This window comes from Psammomys obesus, unplaced genomic scaffold (genome assembly GCF_907164565.1).
Source record: "Psammomys obesus unplaced genomic scaffold, mPsaObe1.curated_primary_1811, whole genome shotgun sequence".
Classification (NCBI taxonomy): domain Eukaryota; kingdom Metazoa; phylum Chordata; class Mammalia; order Rodentia; family Muridae; genus Psammomys; species Psammomys obesus.
This window is the reverse complement of record NW_026595981.1, coordinates 10,521,527-10,540,151: the sequence shown is the minus strand read 5'-3', so window position 1 is coordinate 10,540,151 and position 18,625 is coordinate 10,521,527. Positions and strand designations below refer to the sequence as shown.

The 18,625-nt window shown below is 41.4% G+C and overlaps 1 protein-coding gene across 1 annotated transcript in view; it reads right to left on the bottom strand.

Moving 5' to 3' along the window:
- Bcas3 (BCAS3 microtubule associated cell migration factor) overlaps positions 1-18,625 on the bottom strand; it is a 440,143-nt gene that overhangs the window by 230,529 nt on the left and 190,989 nt on the right. Inside the window, exons 22-24 of the mRNA XM_055619572.1 lie at positions 18,421-18,521; positions 15,519-15,715; positions 12,797-12,894 (exon numbers count right to left, since the gene is read on the bottom strand). Coding sequence (XP_055475547.1) covers positions 12,797-12,894; positions 15,519-15,715; positions 18,421-18,521 — 396 coding nt within the window. The remainder of the gene's footprint in view (positions 1-12,796; positions 12,895-15,518; positions 15,716-18,420; positions 18,522-18,625) is intronic.

The following is an 18,625-nucleotide window of genomic DNA, read 5'->3' as shown; positions in this document are numbered from 1 at the left end:
ACACACACACACACACACACACACACACACACACACACACACACACAAAGGATACACAGTCAGGATGATTTCTTTTGTAAACAAAATACAAAATACAGGGTTCAGTGGCGCAAGCCTGTGATCCTAGCATTTTGGTAGGCAAAGGCAGGGAGATCTCTCTGTGAGTTCAAGGCCAGCCTATTCAACAAAGCAATTCAATAACAGCCAAGACTGCACAGAAAACCCGTCTTGAAAAACAAAACAAACAAACAAACAATGAAAAAGAGCTGGCAAGATGGTTCAGTAAGTAAAATCACTTGCCACCAAGCTTGACAACCTGAGCTTGATCCACATAATCCACAGTGAAAGGTGAGAACCAATATCTAAAAGTTGGTCTCCAATGTCAACATGCTCAACATAGCTTGCCTGCACGCGCGCGCACACACACACACACCCATTCCATTAATGAATAAAACTACATTCTGTTAAAAGTATAAAACAAATGAGCTCAAACAAAAACCAAATGAGCTCAGCCACAGTAGCCTAGCTTGCCTTCTCTCTCCATAGGTACCAGTATCAAAGCACTTCCTCTGTTCCATTTTGCCCCAGCTCTGAACCCAGGAGCTGTAATAGGCCTAGATTTTTCCTCTGGTGTCAGCACAGTCACCGCTTTTCATGGGTTTGGTTTTCTACCCACACCCCACTTAGGTTTTATTGAAAACCTCACACATGAAAAAACTAGCTTCCTCCCAAGTTCTGCTGTGATCATTTAGTTTAAAAGAATTACAGGCCTAAAGAAAGCCAAGTTTAGGTTTGGGTTAAACACCTGGTTGGAAAAGCAGGCAGAATCAAGGCAGTGTTCCAAAAAGCTGTGCTCTGCAGCAGGGCAGCTTTCAATAAATATTACTAGAGAATATTTACACAGCACCCAACCCATTGCTTTACTCACACAGAAGGGTGTCAAGAAAGTGATGGAGGATGGAAATGGCTCCAGTAAAACTCTCAGCTGAGCCAACAAAGGGAGTGAGCTCACAGAGTCTCCAGCACCTTGTGTGCAGAATGCAGGCTGATGAAAATCTTCACAGAGCTTCCACTGCTCAGCTACTCCCATCTTTTTAAAATTTTTATTATTATAATTTTATTTAATCACTTTACAGCCTGGTAAGAGGACCCTCTCTCCTCTCTCCCAAGTCCCACCCTCATGACCCATTCCTCCCATTCTCCTCTTCCCCTCTTCTCAGAGAAGGGGAGGCCTCCAAGGGGTAACACCTACCCTGGCACCTAAAGTGGCAGCAAGTGCATCCTCTCCCACTGGGACCTGGCAGCCCAGCAAGGGAAAAGGGACCCAGTGTCAGGCAACAGAGTTCGAGATGGCCCCTATTCCCACTGTTAGGGGATCCACCGGTTAACCACACTGTATATCTGCTACATATATGTAAGGGGTGTAGACCCAGTACCTGCATGCTCTTTGTTGGTTGTTTTAGTGTCTGTGAGCCACCATGGGCCCAGGTTAATTGACTCTGTAGGTCTTTTTATGGTGTACTTGAACCCTCCAACTCCCTCTATCCTTCCTCCCACTTTTCCACAGAACTCAGCCTGTGGGAGTTCTTTGGCTATGGGTCTCTGTACCTGTTTCCATCAGCAGCTTGAGGAAACCTCTCAAAAGATAGTTACAGTAGGCGTCTGTCTTCAAGCATAGCAGAGTGCCATTCATAGTGACAGGGGTTGTCTCTCTCCCATGAGTGGGTCTCAATTTGGGCTAGTCATTTGTTTGTCATGCCCTTGTCTCTGCGCCATCTTTACTCCTACATTTCTTGTAGGCAAGACAAACTTTGGGCCAGCTACTCCTCTCTTTTGACACACCTGAACAAGACTTATGCTAGCAAAAAATGTGGACTTTTCAGAAGCTTGGGGCAAAGGGTTTATTATTTTTTTAATTTATGTATTTATGGGTTGTGTGCGTGTGAATGAAGGTGCCCATCCAGCAGAGGAGGGAACTGTAGTTACAGGTGGTTGTGAGCCACCCAACAGGGATGCTCAGAATCAAACTTGGGACCTAGGGAAGAGTAGCAAGGCCTCTGAACTGCGGAACCATCTCCCTAGACCTAGATAAAAATTTAAAGTAGGGTTTTGTTTTGTTTTGGGTTCTTGTTTATTTTTAATGAACAGAGGCTTAGATGCCTCGGAAGAATATTTTGGAGCACATTAAAGACTCTTCAACAATATCTAACTCGAAGGTCATGGTGTAACACAAATGCTAAGTTACCAGGACCATAAGTTATTCCAATAACTCAGGTATGAGATTAAGTGCAGATGAGGGGGACACCTACCTCATCAGCAACAAGGTTTCCTGAAAAGGCCAATAGTGATGTCACCCCTCAACAGCAATCCCAAGGTTACTTTCTCACTCTCATTGCAATTGAATAAATAAATTTCATTTATTTATAGAACTGGAAAAGTTCTAGAGATTTGTGTTTTTAAAAAAGCTTCTTTAGATAAAAGAAGAAATCATGACTTGATTATTCCTTGCTCAAGGTTTTGCCTCTCCCAAACCAGGAATAAAGTTCTTAGCATCTGCTAACATGGATGTGTGGGTGGAGGAAGGAGTGTGAGAGAGGACACCAAGCCCACCCAATTCATGGAATTTCTACAGAAAAGACAAAACTTTCCAAGTGAAATGGATATTTTGGTAAATGAAACCATTTGTAACTTTAGAGAAGTTTTTTTTTTTTTCCTTTCATTCCAATGTATCATAAGAAAACTCCACACTGTGCTTTAAAGGCCATAAAGCTTTGGCTTAGAGCAGGGTCAACAAGAACTGAAACCACTAATGCCATACTCTCACAAAACAAGAACAAAGGGCACTGACGCCTCAGCACCACTGGGATCCCACTGAAACGTCCCACCCAGGCAAAAACCATATGTCAAATACATGCCAGGAACAGAGCTTTACAGTCCAGGGAAAATCTGTCCATTTAGAGACCATAATAAAAACCCAGAATCCTCAAGAGACTTCCTCTTTATAGACATGAAACAAGGATATCAAAATAGGAAGAATAGGCACTGGGGATTGGAGAAAAGGATAAACATGTCAGGGACAAAGACAACATGGAAATGCAAGCAACTGTGCAACAGGAGAGCGGCCACTGCCCTCGTCGCATGACAGGCTTCACAGATTTACTTGTAGGATGAGAAAACTCTGTTTATGTTTAAAAACAGAAATTCAGGCTTATTCTACTGGAACACACCTTTAAATCACAGGGATTACTATAGGCTCTGGGAACTGCGCAGGGCCCATCCAAAAAGAGCTGCCATCTCTGTTTATTCAAGGTTAGCCGGGGCCACAGCGTAGTCTGTCTTATACACATTCAATGCAGATAGCGTGCAAAATAAATTAAAGATTTTAGTAGTCTATCACTATTGTAGAAATGTAAAAAAGAGAAAAACCAACACTTAACAAGCCCTTTTCGTGCCTGAGTCATGACCAAAAGCATTTAAATGTCGTAATCCTCACAACACAGGAGACAGACACTTGGTATTGTTTAAATTTCGGTATTTTACATGTGAGAGCATGAGGTTATTTTCTGTGTGCACGGCTGGTGGCCCTGAGGATGCAAGAAGAGGTCCGGTCCTCTGAAACTGGAGCTGCAAGCAGTTGTGAACTTCTGCGGTTTTGCATTCTTCTGGTGATGTAAGACACTCAGGGCCCTGAACTTCATCAGCTATGCGGAGTCAAACCTACACCTAATTACAGAAATCACATACTCACAATACAGATCTGCTCATTCTAAAGGCCATTTGTTAACAATATTTTCAAGGAACAGCTATATCAAATATACTCATGGGAAATAAGGTGTTACTTTCTTTGAATTGTACTTTTAAAGGAGGTAGTAAGATGCACTGAATGTTTCTGAATCACTGCTTCCCTTGAAAATCAGAATTGATGACGATGCCATTATCTCATGGGATTTTACAAAGAACGAGGGAAATAATGTGGTGAGATGCTCAGCAAACACTGCTGTCAGGCAATCATGCTAATAGTGTTTGCTATTATGTGCCATTTGCATAATTACCATGCATAATTTAATATGTAACACAGAACTCAAGACTTATAAACAAGCTACTAATATCTTATTGAATAAGCCAGCACAAGTCATTTTTCAGGAATAAGGGAACACATAAGGTTTTTGTTTTTATTTTGTTTTCAAGGTAGGTTCCACTGCATCCTACTGCGGCCTGGAATGAAAAAGAATGACCTTGAACTTCTGAACCTTCTACATTCAATGTGCATGACTCTTTTTGGTTCTGAGAATAAAGCCCATGGCTTTTTTGTACACTAGGGAACCACTCTCCAAACCCAGCTGTATCTGAGGCCTCAGGAGATTTTTGAGCACGATTATTGAAACTGTATGTTAATATATATTAGTGATTTCCCACAAGCAGTATCAATAGCTGGTGAAGATATTAGAACAGAGCCTTTGGCTTATTAGTATTTTGAACACCTCACCTAGGCAGTTTCCCTTTTTGCAAATGTAAAAAAAAAAAAAAAAAAAAAAAAAAAAAAGTTGAGAGGTAAAAACTGGCCAGGAATTGCGAAACTTCAATGGCCAGGAAATAAAAAAATGAATGTATTTATGCCTTGGGTGTATTTTTGGTTTGCTGTTGTGGTTTGCTTTGAGATGGTATTGCTGTGTAGCCTATGGTGCTAGACAGATCAGGCTGGCGTTGAATCAGAGAGATATGTTCTACCTCTGCTCCTTATGTTGAGATTAAACTCATGCACACAACTCAGGTACACTTTCATATCCGGATTCTTTCTCAAGCTTACTGAAAAGCCAAGTATTATCACATATTCTGAGGATGAGGTAAAAGAACAGGTCTGAATAGGCACTACAACAAGACAAAAAGCAACCATAATTTTAACATGTGAAAACATAAGTCAAGAGGATGGGATCTGAAGAGCCTTCGCACATTTCTGAGTGCCTAAGAGCTCTGAGGTCTTTACGGTAATAAATATTGTAGGGCATGGCAGTCCTCTGGGGCTCCTCACTCTATGTTATTCCACAATTGAGGAGGAAGGTGTCAGCTCCGCTTAGGATCAGTGTGTGTTTGGCTTTTTCAAAAGCTTTAACACGTTATTTTGAAAAAGCAATTAATACTTCTCATGGAGGCAAGAATAATTCTGCCTACTTTGCCCTCAGCCCTTGGTATAAAGAAGGAACTGTGAGTTTCAAACAGTGCTATTTCTTTAGTTTGCATTCTTCCACTGAGTGACAGAAAAAAAAAAATGACCTTGAGTGATCACTGTTTTAGTGTGAAGTCTTTTCCAAGTAAAGACCCCTTACCTGTAGTAGTGCATTTACTACCTGGACACAGCTGGTCACAGCTTAGTGTAATGGTCTCCCTCTGACCTGCAATGTGAACCAGGTGAGCCACTAGGACAGGAACCTCACATCACTGAAACTCCAGCACAGAGGTTTGCCCATGGCTGGCTGAGAGGGTAACTGGTAGGAGTTTTTGCCTTCTAAGGTGTGCACAGTGTATAACAATGAAATAAATATACTGGGTGGCTACGGTCAGGAGAGCTGGGTAACAAAAAGGTGTGTAGGGTTGTAAAGGTGGTGACTGGCTGCCTTTCCTGAGGACCCAGGTTTCATTCCCAGCACCTACATGGTGGCTGACAATACTCCAGTTCCGGGGCCTCCGATGTCCTCTTCTGGCATCTTAGGCATAAGGCATCAATGATGTGCATAGACATACATTTAAGGAAAACATCCATACACAAAATAAGAATAAAAGTAACATTAAATGTGTGTTACAGATAATTCCTAGGTCTCTCTCCACTCTCTCGCTCTCTCTCACACACACCCTGGTTATTTCAGGAGTCTTGATTGATCCTAGAAGATGCAAAGAAGTCCGAGCTGCACACTAGTGAATAACCAATCACTACATAACATCAAGCAACAGTCATTTCATACAGCTTGACCTCAGCTGCTTTTTTGTAATGAATACTAATAATAAAAAAACCTGTAAGCACTTAAATTTTGTTTTACACAAACAATAATGTATGTCATCTAGAAGACTCCAGGGGAGGAGTTCCACTTCTCACTGCTGCGCAGTGGTCTCCGAGTAGTTCTCCTTCAAGAAGTAACTACTATATAATTTTAATGTAAAATTTTGGTTCGAATGTTCCAGCCTCAAATGCTGAATTCCTTAACCCTTGCTGTGACCCTGTTATGTGGGAACTTTTTACATGTCAACAGAATGTAATGAAGATGAGCTTGGCCTAAAATAGAAAATGATATCCAAGTCACTTTAATAATGGGTGATAAATGCGAGAGTAAATGTTAAAGAGGAGAGGAGGAAGTAACAACCAAGGGAGTGGAATAGAGTAAAAGGTGAGATTGAGCTCAGGGCTGAAGCAAGCAGACAGCTTCAGACACAGCTCCTCTCAGGAGCACGCCCTCCTTGTTTTAAAAGCAGACATTTTGACACAGGGGCGGTGGAGGGAATGTGTCCCGAGACCCCTGGCAGCCGAGAAGACCTTAAAAGTAGTCTTTTCCTTGGCGTGCACACAGTCTTCATCTGAACGGGGTCTAGAGAATATATAAACTGGGTAGCCCGTCTGCCATTTTAAGCTTAACACTGAGGGTCATGTGACCATGTGTATATTTCTTCTTGAGGCAGTGTGCCCTTTTGTCCATCTGAACTCACAGAAACTCTCTTCTCTCAGCCTCCAGATTACCTGCAGCCACGGAGGCACCCTCATGTTTTTCTTGGACACTACTAATACTGAGCAAAGATGAGGTAATGGGTACTTTGCAAATAAACCAAGGTTTAGCACACAAGATTCCCTTTAACGTGACAAAAACCAACTGCGCCCTATCTTGCTTCATGTTGTCTAGAACAAAACCAAAAGCCGATAAGTATAATACTGTAATAATTTACTAATTCTAACAAATTCTTAAAAAAAACATTTTGGATCAAACTCCCATTATGTCAATGTACTATGCTATGATGGGTTAGCTGAGTGATAGTTCTCAGAATCCCTCAAGGGAAGCAGAAAGGCAAGCTAGCATGGCCAGAAGAAAAGACGCATGTATTACTTTACTGGATGTTTGCCAGCCCTAACCACAGATCCTAGAAAGCAGAAGTGTGTCAGCATCAACGAGGTACAAAGAAAAACCCAATGTACTAAAAAAAAAAAAACAAAAAAACAAAAAAAACAAAAAAAAAACATTGCGTAGAGGGCTTATAACCCCTTAATTTTTATTGTTTACCTTTAGTGGAAAACATTTTACAATGCAGTTTTTCTAATTTTTAAAATTTTATTTTCACGAGTGTTTTGCCTGCATGCAGGCATGTGTACCGTGAGTGTGCCTCATGGCCCTGTGGTGGGAAGAAGGTATCAAACCCTGTGGGACTAGAATTATGGATGGCTGTGAGCCACGGCATGGTACTGCGTGTAAACTGAAGCTCAATAGGAACAAGAGAATTTAACAGCCAAGCCCAGTCCCAGCACAAGCAGTTTTAAAAGAATGACTCGAAACATTCTGCAGAATATTTCTGTTGTTCACAAAGGAACAACAGCTATACTATAAAGGCATATAGGCCACCTGTGATCCCAGCACTCAGGAGGCAGAGGCAGGCAGATCTCTGAGAGTTTCAGCCTGGTCTACAAAGCAAGTCCAGGACAGCTAAGGCTACACAGAGAAACTTGTCTTGAAAAATCAAGACAAAACAAAACAAAAAACCAATAAAGGCATATAGGCCAAGAAAGCTTTCCAGGCTTAAGGGGTGTAACAGAGCTGGAGACCCAGTTTATGAACTAACTTGATGATACAAAGCCTTTTGTGTGCTTGCGAATCATTGATTCAGCTCAAACCACCTTTGCTCTGAGCATGTAAAACATGTGTGAAGTGATAATGCTTATTCTCAAAGACCCTTTTATTAAAGAAATTAGCTATATTTATGCAGGTATTGTGAGGGTATTTACAGGGGGGAGATGACATGTGGGTTCTGGGTCTCAAACTCGGGCCTTTACCCACTGAACCTACTCCTACTCCTCCTTTCCAAGGCCAGAAAAACAATGACACAACACCCAGGATGATCAGTCAGAGCCCATGCCTCCATCTTCTCTTCCCCATCTTCTTGCCTATACTTTACTATTTCATGAGGCTCAGTGACCCTAATCCTACAGGCACTGGTCCACAGAACAACAAACCCCATGCTTGTCCTTGTGGCTGCCCTTATTTCACACCGTACTCTACTCACTTTTTCATATTCTTCATACTCTACTCACTTTTTCAGTGTGGCACCTGACTATACTTAAAACCTCCATTTAAATCTAGGTATTTGGGGCAATGAAATTTGAAAAATTCCCAACGACAAGCTGCTCATTACAGTCACGCTTCTACAAGTACTTAGGATGGTTTCAGAGCTGATACATAAACTTCTTTCTGCACACAAAGTCCCAAAGATACAATGTTCTGATCTTACACACCATCCAAAAGCCTCTTAAATAAAGTGAACACAGAGACTGTGTATGTGTGTGTGTACACGTGCGCATGCGTGTCTTCGTCTCCATGCACAAGTAAGCTCCAGTACTCTGAACTTGAGCTTGTCCCCAACAGAAGCCACGTTTATAATGCCCTAGTAATTATAGGTTCAGGTCAAGAACTCCAGACCATATTGATTACATCTCGATGGAGAAAGGACCCTCCAGCATCGTTTGTATCCACCCTAACAGAAATGGCTTTTAAGTATCTGTGACACTAAGAATTTCATTCCTATAAGAGCCAGGACTAGAAAGCCAATGACCAGTCAAGCCTGTCAGTTGTTGCCCGAAGCAACAAGGACAAGACGGGAAGTCATCGTTCTGGAATGTCATCTGCCAGCTGCGTTCACACATTTTCACCACCTGAATAGCTGATTCTCTTGACTCCCACATGGCTCATTTCAGCACACACAGTTTTGAAATGAATATTTGATCAGGTAGGGCAGAAAGAGATTTGGACTTATCTGAGGTGTCACCATAATGCACTTTAAGTAATTCCAAGTATCAGGAGCAAGGTGTCTTAGAATTTATTCTTGGGATACTTGGAAAATGGACCTGTGATCCTAATTAAGGAAGATTATATGAGATAAGACACGTGAACACACTTAGCACAGTGTTTAGTATCTTGCTGCTTATAAATGAATACTGCTTCCTGATAAGTGATTGCTTCTGTCTATTGGCAAAGACCCTAAACGTCTCACAGATCCTGACCTACTGTGAGACAAGACTCTCATGCGGACAGGGAAACTTGAGAAGCCACTTTCTCTTTCCAATGTCTAATTTTATCAAAACTGAAGAGCATCACCGGAAAAAAAAACATGGTGCATTCAGACTGCATCTTTCTGGCAACAGCTCCTGGAATCATGGGTTCATGACTTTTTTGCAATCCTGCATATATTTCTGTTTCCCTTGTAAAAATTCTTACAAATTCTCCTGAATTTGTAAGGTGTAGATGGCATAGACAGCTATTGGCAACCACCAACCCCTTGATGTGGCTGCTCTGTTTGTTTCATTCTTTTTGAAAGGCTTAGTTCTTTCAAAGAGCTGGGTCTGCTGCCTTCAACAATTGTTTTTCTTGCTTTCTGAGACAGTGTGTCTCAGTTACTGTTCTATTTCTGTGAGGAGACACCGTGACCAAGGCAACTTATAAAACAAAGCACTTAACTGGTTGAGTCCACAGCCTTTGTGGTGGGAAGCATTGCAGCAGATGGGCAAGTATGGTACTGGAGCAGTAGCTAAAATCTTACATCTTATTCACAAGTTGGAGGCAGAGAACATTGAGACTGGGCCTGGCCTGGCCTTTGAAAGACAAAGACCTTCCCTAGTGACATATTTCTTCCAACAAGGCCATACCTTCTAATTTTTCCTAAAATAGTTCTGCCAATTAGGGCCAAGTATTCAAACTTATAAGGCTATGGGGAGACGCTCAGTCAAACCACCACACAGGGTCTTGTGTGTGGCATGGAACTCCTGATTACCCCACATCAGCCTTCCAAGTCATAGGCATGTGCCGCCATACCTGGCTCAAATATTTCTGGCAATATATACTTTAGACTCATAGAATTATCACGTTAGTTCAAAATCTGCCCATTTTCTTCAAACAGAAAATTTTATTATAAATATCACACAAATATCCTCTAACCATGATTATTATACTTCACACTAGGACTAAAGCAAACATGCTCATTATCACTATTTCTGTTCAACAGTGTCAAGGACATCTAAGCAAGTGTGACAAGGACAAATAAAAATAATGGGGAGATATAACATCAACTTTGGAAATAAAAACTACAAAAATTCTAATGGGATTTTTAAAAATTTAGATTTTTGGATACAAGTTAATGAAGACTGAAAAATAAAATATGCCAATACGTTAACAAATTTGATAAACAAATTTTATCAATGATATGTCAGTACAGTTCTGCATAGAAGTCATGCCCCACATGAGAGTCTATGCAATCCTCCATATGGTTAAAAACTCGGAGACACAGGACATGGGCTCATGTGGCCCGTCCTGTCTTGGCCTTCTAAGTTGCTGTTACTATTGCATGCCTGGCTACATTCAATATCTTGAAGATGGCAGCTATCTAAAACTTAAGGTAGAGACCCAGTGAATCTGACTGCTATGTATATAGCAGTGATTGTCAGCTTTTGTCAGAATCCCTTTGGGGTGATTCATAACCCTGAAGAAGCTTCATTTATGTCCCTTACACCAGTCAGAATTTAAAATCATTATATAATTTTAAATCTTAAGGCTGATAAAATCCTTATAAAACTCTTTGATTATTTTATGTAGCCTGGGATGACACTGAACTCACATTCCTCCAGCCTCAGCTAGGACTATGGACTACAGACACATGCCACCACAGCTGGCTAAAACCTTACGAATTAAAGCAAACGTTAGGAAGAGTGGCTGCACTCACGTCTGTGGTGGGAAGGACAGAGCACCAACACCATCCTGAAAACTGGAAGATTCTCTGTTGATCTGACGCTGATAGCTCCTTAGCCTCAGCACAGGAGCTAAAATTACTTTCCTAATTCATGACATAAACTCTTTTTGTCCCATTTTGCACCAGGAACAAATACATAAAAGCCAGAATATTCTAGAACAGCATGAATTTGGTCATTTGCATAGAGTTCCTTCCTGACCACTAATGTCCTTTATTACATGATATAAGAAATTACTCATTAATACAATCACACCCATCTAACCAGAAATTGCCTTAAGAATTGGGGTCCTGAAGGGAGAACATGAGGTAGGGATCTCAGAGGAAAAGTTCTAATTCTCAGAGGAAAGGTCTAAATGAAAGAAACACTGTATATATTACAAAAAACAAAGCAAGCACTTGCCAAGTCAGAGCACTGTGGCTGCGTTTTATCCATGTACTCCTTTAGTGAGTTCACAGAATACCTACAAGAATCTCTTAAACGCTGAGCCATGTCTCAAGCCCAAACTACAAGAATCCCAAATTAAGACGCTTTGAGGTATATGCGCGAAATGATTCCAATTACATAAGGCTCTGGAAAGTAAAAGCTAACTATGCTGACTGTTTTGTTATGCTGACTGAGTCGGTACCGACGGAAGTTACTCAGCCAGTCCTGGCTGAGTGGGTCATGGGCAACTCCTTTGTTAGTGGAAATATTCTACTGTTAGTATGACTCATTGGCTTGTATGATTGGCATATGTGCACTGTAGCTGCACATAAATTATACTGTAATTTTGAAAGTGTCTTCAAAGGTGACCCAAGCAAGTCAAATTTCAAAGCTTTCTAACCAAAGACCCTACATAAAAGTTAAGGTGTAGATCTGGATAGAGACAGCTTGATAAGATCGAAAGTACAATCAATTGACTCCAGAAAACAGACCAAGCCTATGCATGATGAGATGGAGGCAGGCAAGAGGTTTTAATGGTTCTGTTCTCTTTCACAGCTTACGACTGAATCAAAGCAGCCATTTGTGGGGACTTTGAAACCACCATAGATTGAAATCTACTCTAATTCAACTGTTGGACTGCTGTTTTTCATGAATTCACTTGCGAGAGTCGGAGTACACCCTCCTGTGAGACCTAAGCCCAACCCTGAGACCTTCCCAACGTGCAGCAGTACTGTGCACAGCAACAGTCTCCCTTTCTTCGTGCATGATACACAGGAGAAAGCATATTATCACAAACAACTCAAGCTTCGCTGAGAACGTCTCTATAACACAAACAAAGCAACCACTGCCAAAAAGTCACAATGATTCATGTTCCAGAAATGTGGCACCTTCAAAGGATGATTAGAATGTTAGGAAATTAGGAACTGTACTGGAAATACCAGGGTTAAGCTGATGAATTTCTAGGCTTCATACTTTTTACAGTGAAACCATCTAAGATACAAAATTTGGACTGTCTCTGTTTCCACAGATCAGGCACTTTGATACTCCACAGGTTGAGTAAATTGAATCCATACATTGTATTTACACTCTCAGTCAAGGTTGCTGCTTGACATTTCAAGTGATCAAAGGCAAACAGTCATCAACCCCTTAGCCTTCAATAGCATGTTCATTACATTTAATCAAGGACCAGTTCCTCCTTCCCTTCACAAACACTAAGAATGTTTGAATGCCCGGCAGCTTTCAGTAGCAAATGGAGGCACACTGCAGTATAAAGACACAGAAAACCACAAACAACAAAACTGAAGAGAAAGGAAAATGAGTATCATCCTCTTTAACGTGTAAGAAAATAAATTTTAAAAGCAGAGAAGTGCTCTGTCAGCATCCTACCTGAGGCAGCATCAATCACTGTGGAAACTCCCCTTCGATCAGGCACTGGACGGGATGACCCTGGCATGCTGACTGGGTCAGATCGGACAGGCTGGATCCTGCAACGCAATTTAATTTAGTTCACATATGTTACTGGCATGGAAACTGTCACTTCCTACAACAGACCTTAAATCAGGAATGCAGGAATGGCTCAATCCATTAAAGAACCATATATGCTAAAACCAGACACAAAAGGAGTAACTCCTCCACAAAACTAAAGCTGAAAAAGCATGACATTCTCGCCTTGCCAGACTCACTCTAACCTCTTCTAGTTAACTTGTGCAGTTTGGTGGGTTCAGGGTGGATTTGAAAAATTAAAACTGAAGTGAAAAAAATGAAGAGAATTGGAAAAGAAGCAAAACACTTAGAGTGAAAACGTTGGTTTTTCCAAAGCAAACATATGAACAGCTTTGACACTCTCCAATTTCATGAATAGCATCAGAGCTGAGTTCAGTAGAAGAAGACAGCGGTAATTCAGTAACGTGTGCATGAATAAGAGTGTGTGTGTGGTCTCTTTATATAGCCCTGTCTTTCATGGACCTCTATGTAGACCAGGATAGCCTCAAATTCATTGATATTTTCATGACTCTGCCCACCAAGTATTGGAATTAAAGATTTCTGAAACTACATTCAGCCATAATTTTAAAGATGCAAGACACTCCCATGCCATCAGTACTGACTGTTACTTTATTTACTAGGATAAGACAGAATAACAAGGCTGTGCCTGCTGCAGAGCCAAGGGAGCTAAGAAGTATATTCTGTAAGATTATTCATTAATGTATAATAATCACGTTGGACCTCAGCAACGTTTATTACATACAATATTTTTTACATAGTTTATTACATACAATATCAAGGGGCTCAAGAAGGACAATTTATAAATGCTGACTTTCCAGGTACTTTTTAGATCGAATACTCGTAACTACAAGTGAAAAGTCTAAGCCACGGGCAATGTAGATGAGCAATAAATGCACTCTTGGTAATTCACAGTGGGATATGCATAGTGTTATTTTAGAGAGAACAGAAATTAAATGTAAAATCTGAGGTGTGTTTGCAGATACAATTACTCATGAACTGCTACTTAAAAAATAAAATTCAAAATGAGATGTCATAAGTAATAACAGTGAGAACATGACAAAGGGCGATGACAGAGCCAATGACAGAGTGCGCATGTGGCAGTGGCCAGTAAGAACACTCTGCACAGTAACATGGCTACCAGAGTTTGTGCAGGTCAGGGATAGAATGTTCACACACAGAGTCCAGACACGGCCACTTCTCACATGGCAATACACTATGGCGCACATCAGTTGGGCTTCTCTTGGGGGCGAGGCAGAATCTGAATCTGCTCAACTGTGCAGACCAGGCTACTGCCTTCATGCTGGGATGAACAGTACCTTTAGAATTAGAGTTGACTGGGAAACCACACCCAGTACTTCACCAATCTTTATAATAGCTTATGGGCAGTGTAATGAACAGAAAGGTTGAATTGAGATTACAGAAAAAAAAAAGGTACTTCATAATTTTAAAGGAAAAGTAAGGTCAATGCCCCGCCACCAGCAAGGCCAAAGGACTGAAAGCATACATGGTTTTCATGGTGAACATAAGGGAAGAGAGTCTCAAAGTCTCAGATATACTCGGGGATAGAAACTGCATAACTGAATGAACCCACAGCATTCAGCAGGAGGCTGGTGCAGGAGAACAGTCATAAGTACAAAGCCATCCTGACTATACAGTGAATTCCAGGGCAACCTAGGCTACAAAATCAGATCCAGTCTCTAAACCAACCAACCAACCAACCAACCAACCAACCAACCAACCAACCAACCAACCAACAAAAATTTAAAAATTAACAAACAAAAGAAACCCTGGATGCTGGTTTCAGAAGCAGATCTGAGCAGTCTGTGAAAGGGAATAAACAGGACTGGGGATAAGAGAAAGGTTCCTGTTCAGACAGTTATGTGGTCAACACTGGAGATCATCACAAGAAAAGTCAGGAGGGCAAGTGGCATCATTGATGTCCTGGCTCCTCTAGGAACAGCTCCCAGCTCCGAACTAAGTGCCTGGCATGTGCATTAACTACTCCTCTTCTGATGGAGGTGCAGACTGGACCCACAGGAGAAACCCACAGAATATCCCAGTCCTGGAAGTAAAACTGAGGTTCTATTAACGAGCCCTTAGTATCTACTGGTGTCTCTTTAAGAGACAAACTGAATGGTGTGCAAATGCTAGGCTCCAAAATTTGAAATAGTTAACTTTATTATGCTATAATAGTTAATTATATCATAAAATAAACAGAAATGAAAAGCATACTTTAAGACATGACCGAGACAACTAAGGAACAGAGAGTACACATTACAAATGAATTATACTACTAACACCTACTTTTGCACAATGCATGATAAAGACACAGGCGAAGAAGTGGACAGCAATGTCCACTTCAGAAAGGTAAAGAGAGGTACATTCACACACATGTACAAAGAAGCCTAAACTGAGGAGGCTTTTTACAAGGCTCCGTTTCAGAACTAGAACACTCGTTGCCTGTGGTCAGATCTTAGAGCAATGACAGGTAACATACGGAGTCAACAACAGGATAGGTCTTACAAAGGAGAAGTCCGAGTACTGCATAGGACACTCGTTTTAAAGGGGGACTGGAACCCTGCCTTGCCGGGCTCCCCATTCCTACCTGAGACTGTTGAGGTCTAGATCGTCTGTATCAAAATCCAAAAGTGGCTGCGGTGTGTCACTCGGTCCATGAGACTGCAACACAGAAGAACTGGACGATATGACTGTGGTCTGGCCTGACGGATGGATGGTTTTGAACTGGAACTGTGGCCCCATCCACAGGCGTCTGTGGGGTCCAGTGTGTGTCACAATTTCAACCTGAGGAAGAGACAGAGTCATAGTTTCAATGTATTATTCCAGAGACAATTTCACAATCTCCACATCCCTTCTTTTAATACCCACTTTTCATCTGTACAGTATTACTTATATGTTTTCTGGGGAGTTTGGTAATTGGATAACCATTTTGTGTCCCCATTCTTGGGAGACTGTTTCTCTTGTCAGCATTCCTAGGCTCCCTGTGGTGTTTCTTGGGGGGTGTTGGGAGTGAGGCTTTGTGAGTACTCTCCCTTCCATATTAGCATGTTTACTGGTGTCATCTTTGTTTAGCTCATACTAAAACAGCCACGTTGGTGAGGCTTTATGGGTGTACCTTCTCTGACTTTTGAGGAGACACAATCTCACAGCAAACTTCCTGTCCCCCTGGCTTTTAGAATCTAAGATCCTAGGAAACTTCTATCCTCTCTTTCTAATTCCTAACTATTCTCAATATTTATCATTATATCCACAGGTAAGGTAGTTCTCAACCCTCATCAAGGAGACTTCTCTTTGCAATAGAAGAAAACTATCAAAGAAAACTACAACCTAAATGCAGAGACGGAGCTCAGTTTCACTGAATATACCCCTGACATATTTCAGCATCCAAGGCTAAGGGATGGTTATGGAAGAGTTGTAGAGTTAAAAACATGGGCTGTCTACCTTGTGTAAGGAACATCAGGTCCTTATGGGCTGGCTGGCTTTGTACAGTCAACAAAGTGGGCATGCAATGAAAGCAACTAAGAGCAATTCTTTCAAGCTCCTGAAAAATGTGGAGTTGTTCTTGCTTCTCCAAAGCTAAGAGATGGTCTCAAATAGCTTCACCGATGAAGCTGGTTTTCTTCTTTAATAAAGTACTATATCTATGTTGCTTTCAAATTCTCTCACATCTAATTTTTAAATTTTTTTTAATATCTGCTTTTCTTTCTGTGTATGTATCTGTGTGAGGACACATGTGTGCAGGTGCCTAGGAAGGGCAAAGGAAGCCCAGTTACAGGCAGCTGTGAGCCACCTGATGAGGGAGCTGAGGACTCAAGTCCTCTGGAAGAAAGTCAGGACTCTTAACCACTGAGCTGTCCCTCCAGCCCTCACATCTATTTTTAAATAAAGGAGCTCTTGTGTTTTCTCTCATGTAACTGACACTGATCAAAATGTTTTCTCAACTGTCATAAACATTGACACAGGGCTTTACACACAGTAAAACAGCAATTCAGAAGTTTTATAAGCATCACGTTGTATGGAAGGAGAAGGAGCGTTGCCAGGGTTAACTTCAATAGTTTGAGAAAAAAGCAAATAGAAGACAGGGGGAAACCTGAAAATTACTCTGCAAACAATCCTTTTCATAATAGCTTATGCAAATCTTCAGCAAAAGCAACTATATGTCTCCCAGATGCTGTATTCACCTCTTTATGAAGTGGCTTCACATGGGCCTTGAGTCCTTGTCCTGATTTTTTTATATATATATTTAATTATGATTCTCAGATTGTGATGATTAAGTCTGAAAAAAACACAACTGACAAGGTTCACTTGCTTGTGCAAGTTCAAGAGGGCACAGGCAAATCCTGGTCTTGGAGCAATACTCACATACCCACTAATGACAGGGAGAAACACGAAGATCAAGGACAGTGATTTCTGATTCTGAGAGTTGCATTCAGCAATGTAAATTAGGGCACAGATTAAAAAAAAAAAAAAAAACCAACTGTGTATATTTTAAGCTCAAAACCATCAGTGTCACAGAGCCGAGAGGTAAACAGATGCCTGTGCAATTTTACTGAGGCGATAGCCAGATGTTCCAGTATTCACGCTCCTGCTGTGTGCAGGACAAACATATTGTTTAGACTTTCACACTGACAACACACATTACCCCTTCTTCTAAAGGAAAAGCTGAAGAGAAGGATAATGGTTTCTTTGCCAGCACTCCTGGACAATGGGTTTGTTTGGTCTTGAGAGCCCCTGAGGAAGGGCCTCAGTATTTGGGGGGCCGGACCATCGGCTGGAAAGCATCCTCGGGCACTGTTGCGGTGATGGAATAAATACACATCATGCAAATGGTTTGTTCCTCAAACTTCTAGAGCCAGGTTGGCTTCTCAGGCTACCCTCCCTGAGAGTACCGCAAAGGGTCCAACTTCTCTGAGGCACCTGTCTGATAAAAGCTGCTACACTGGTAACGTGAGACAGGTCATTAACCTCCGCAAATGATGTCAGACTGGAGGCAGACACAACAGTATCTGTAATGAAGTCACTGGAATCGCGCCACTGTGAAATCTTCCCAAGTCTCTTTTATTTTAAAGTGCTTCACTTGAAGACACAGTCACCCTGTGAAGTGAGGAGTGGCTGGCGGAAGCTGTTTTAGGAATGCTTCTGAGGACACTAATAGCAGCGAGGCCTGGGTCAAAATAAGAAAGGAATCCCAGCAGGAACTATGCAGAAAACAATGCTGAACAACCCTTATGAAAGCATTTGGACAGTTTGTATGCTCAGCATCAAAGAAAACATTTGCATCAGCTAGAAAAATGTCAGTAACATACATGTATGTAAACTGTATGTGTGGATATCTACAGCAGTATTTCTAAAACATTCTTAACGTGGAAATACTTATAATTGTTGGTGGCTCACAAAGTTACCAATTCTCTCCATTTTCCTGCCAGGAAAGAATAAACATAGGCTCTGCTCTCCCTTACAGCAGGAACCGTGATCTATCAGAGTTTTACCTGGGAAAGCCATTCTTCATCTTCCTGTCCACTGTGGTCAGAGGCTAAACTGTCATAGGACCCGTGTCGAGTAATGGGGCCGGGACTTCCAGGAGGAAGTGCTACAGGAAGGAGAGGGGAAAAAAAAAAGGATTAAACCTTTCCAAACTGTGCACTGGAGAATGTGATAAGAGCATAATCTCCTCAAATAGATGCTATAACATGC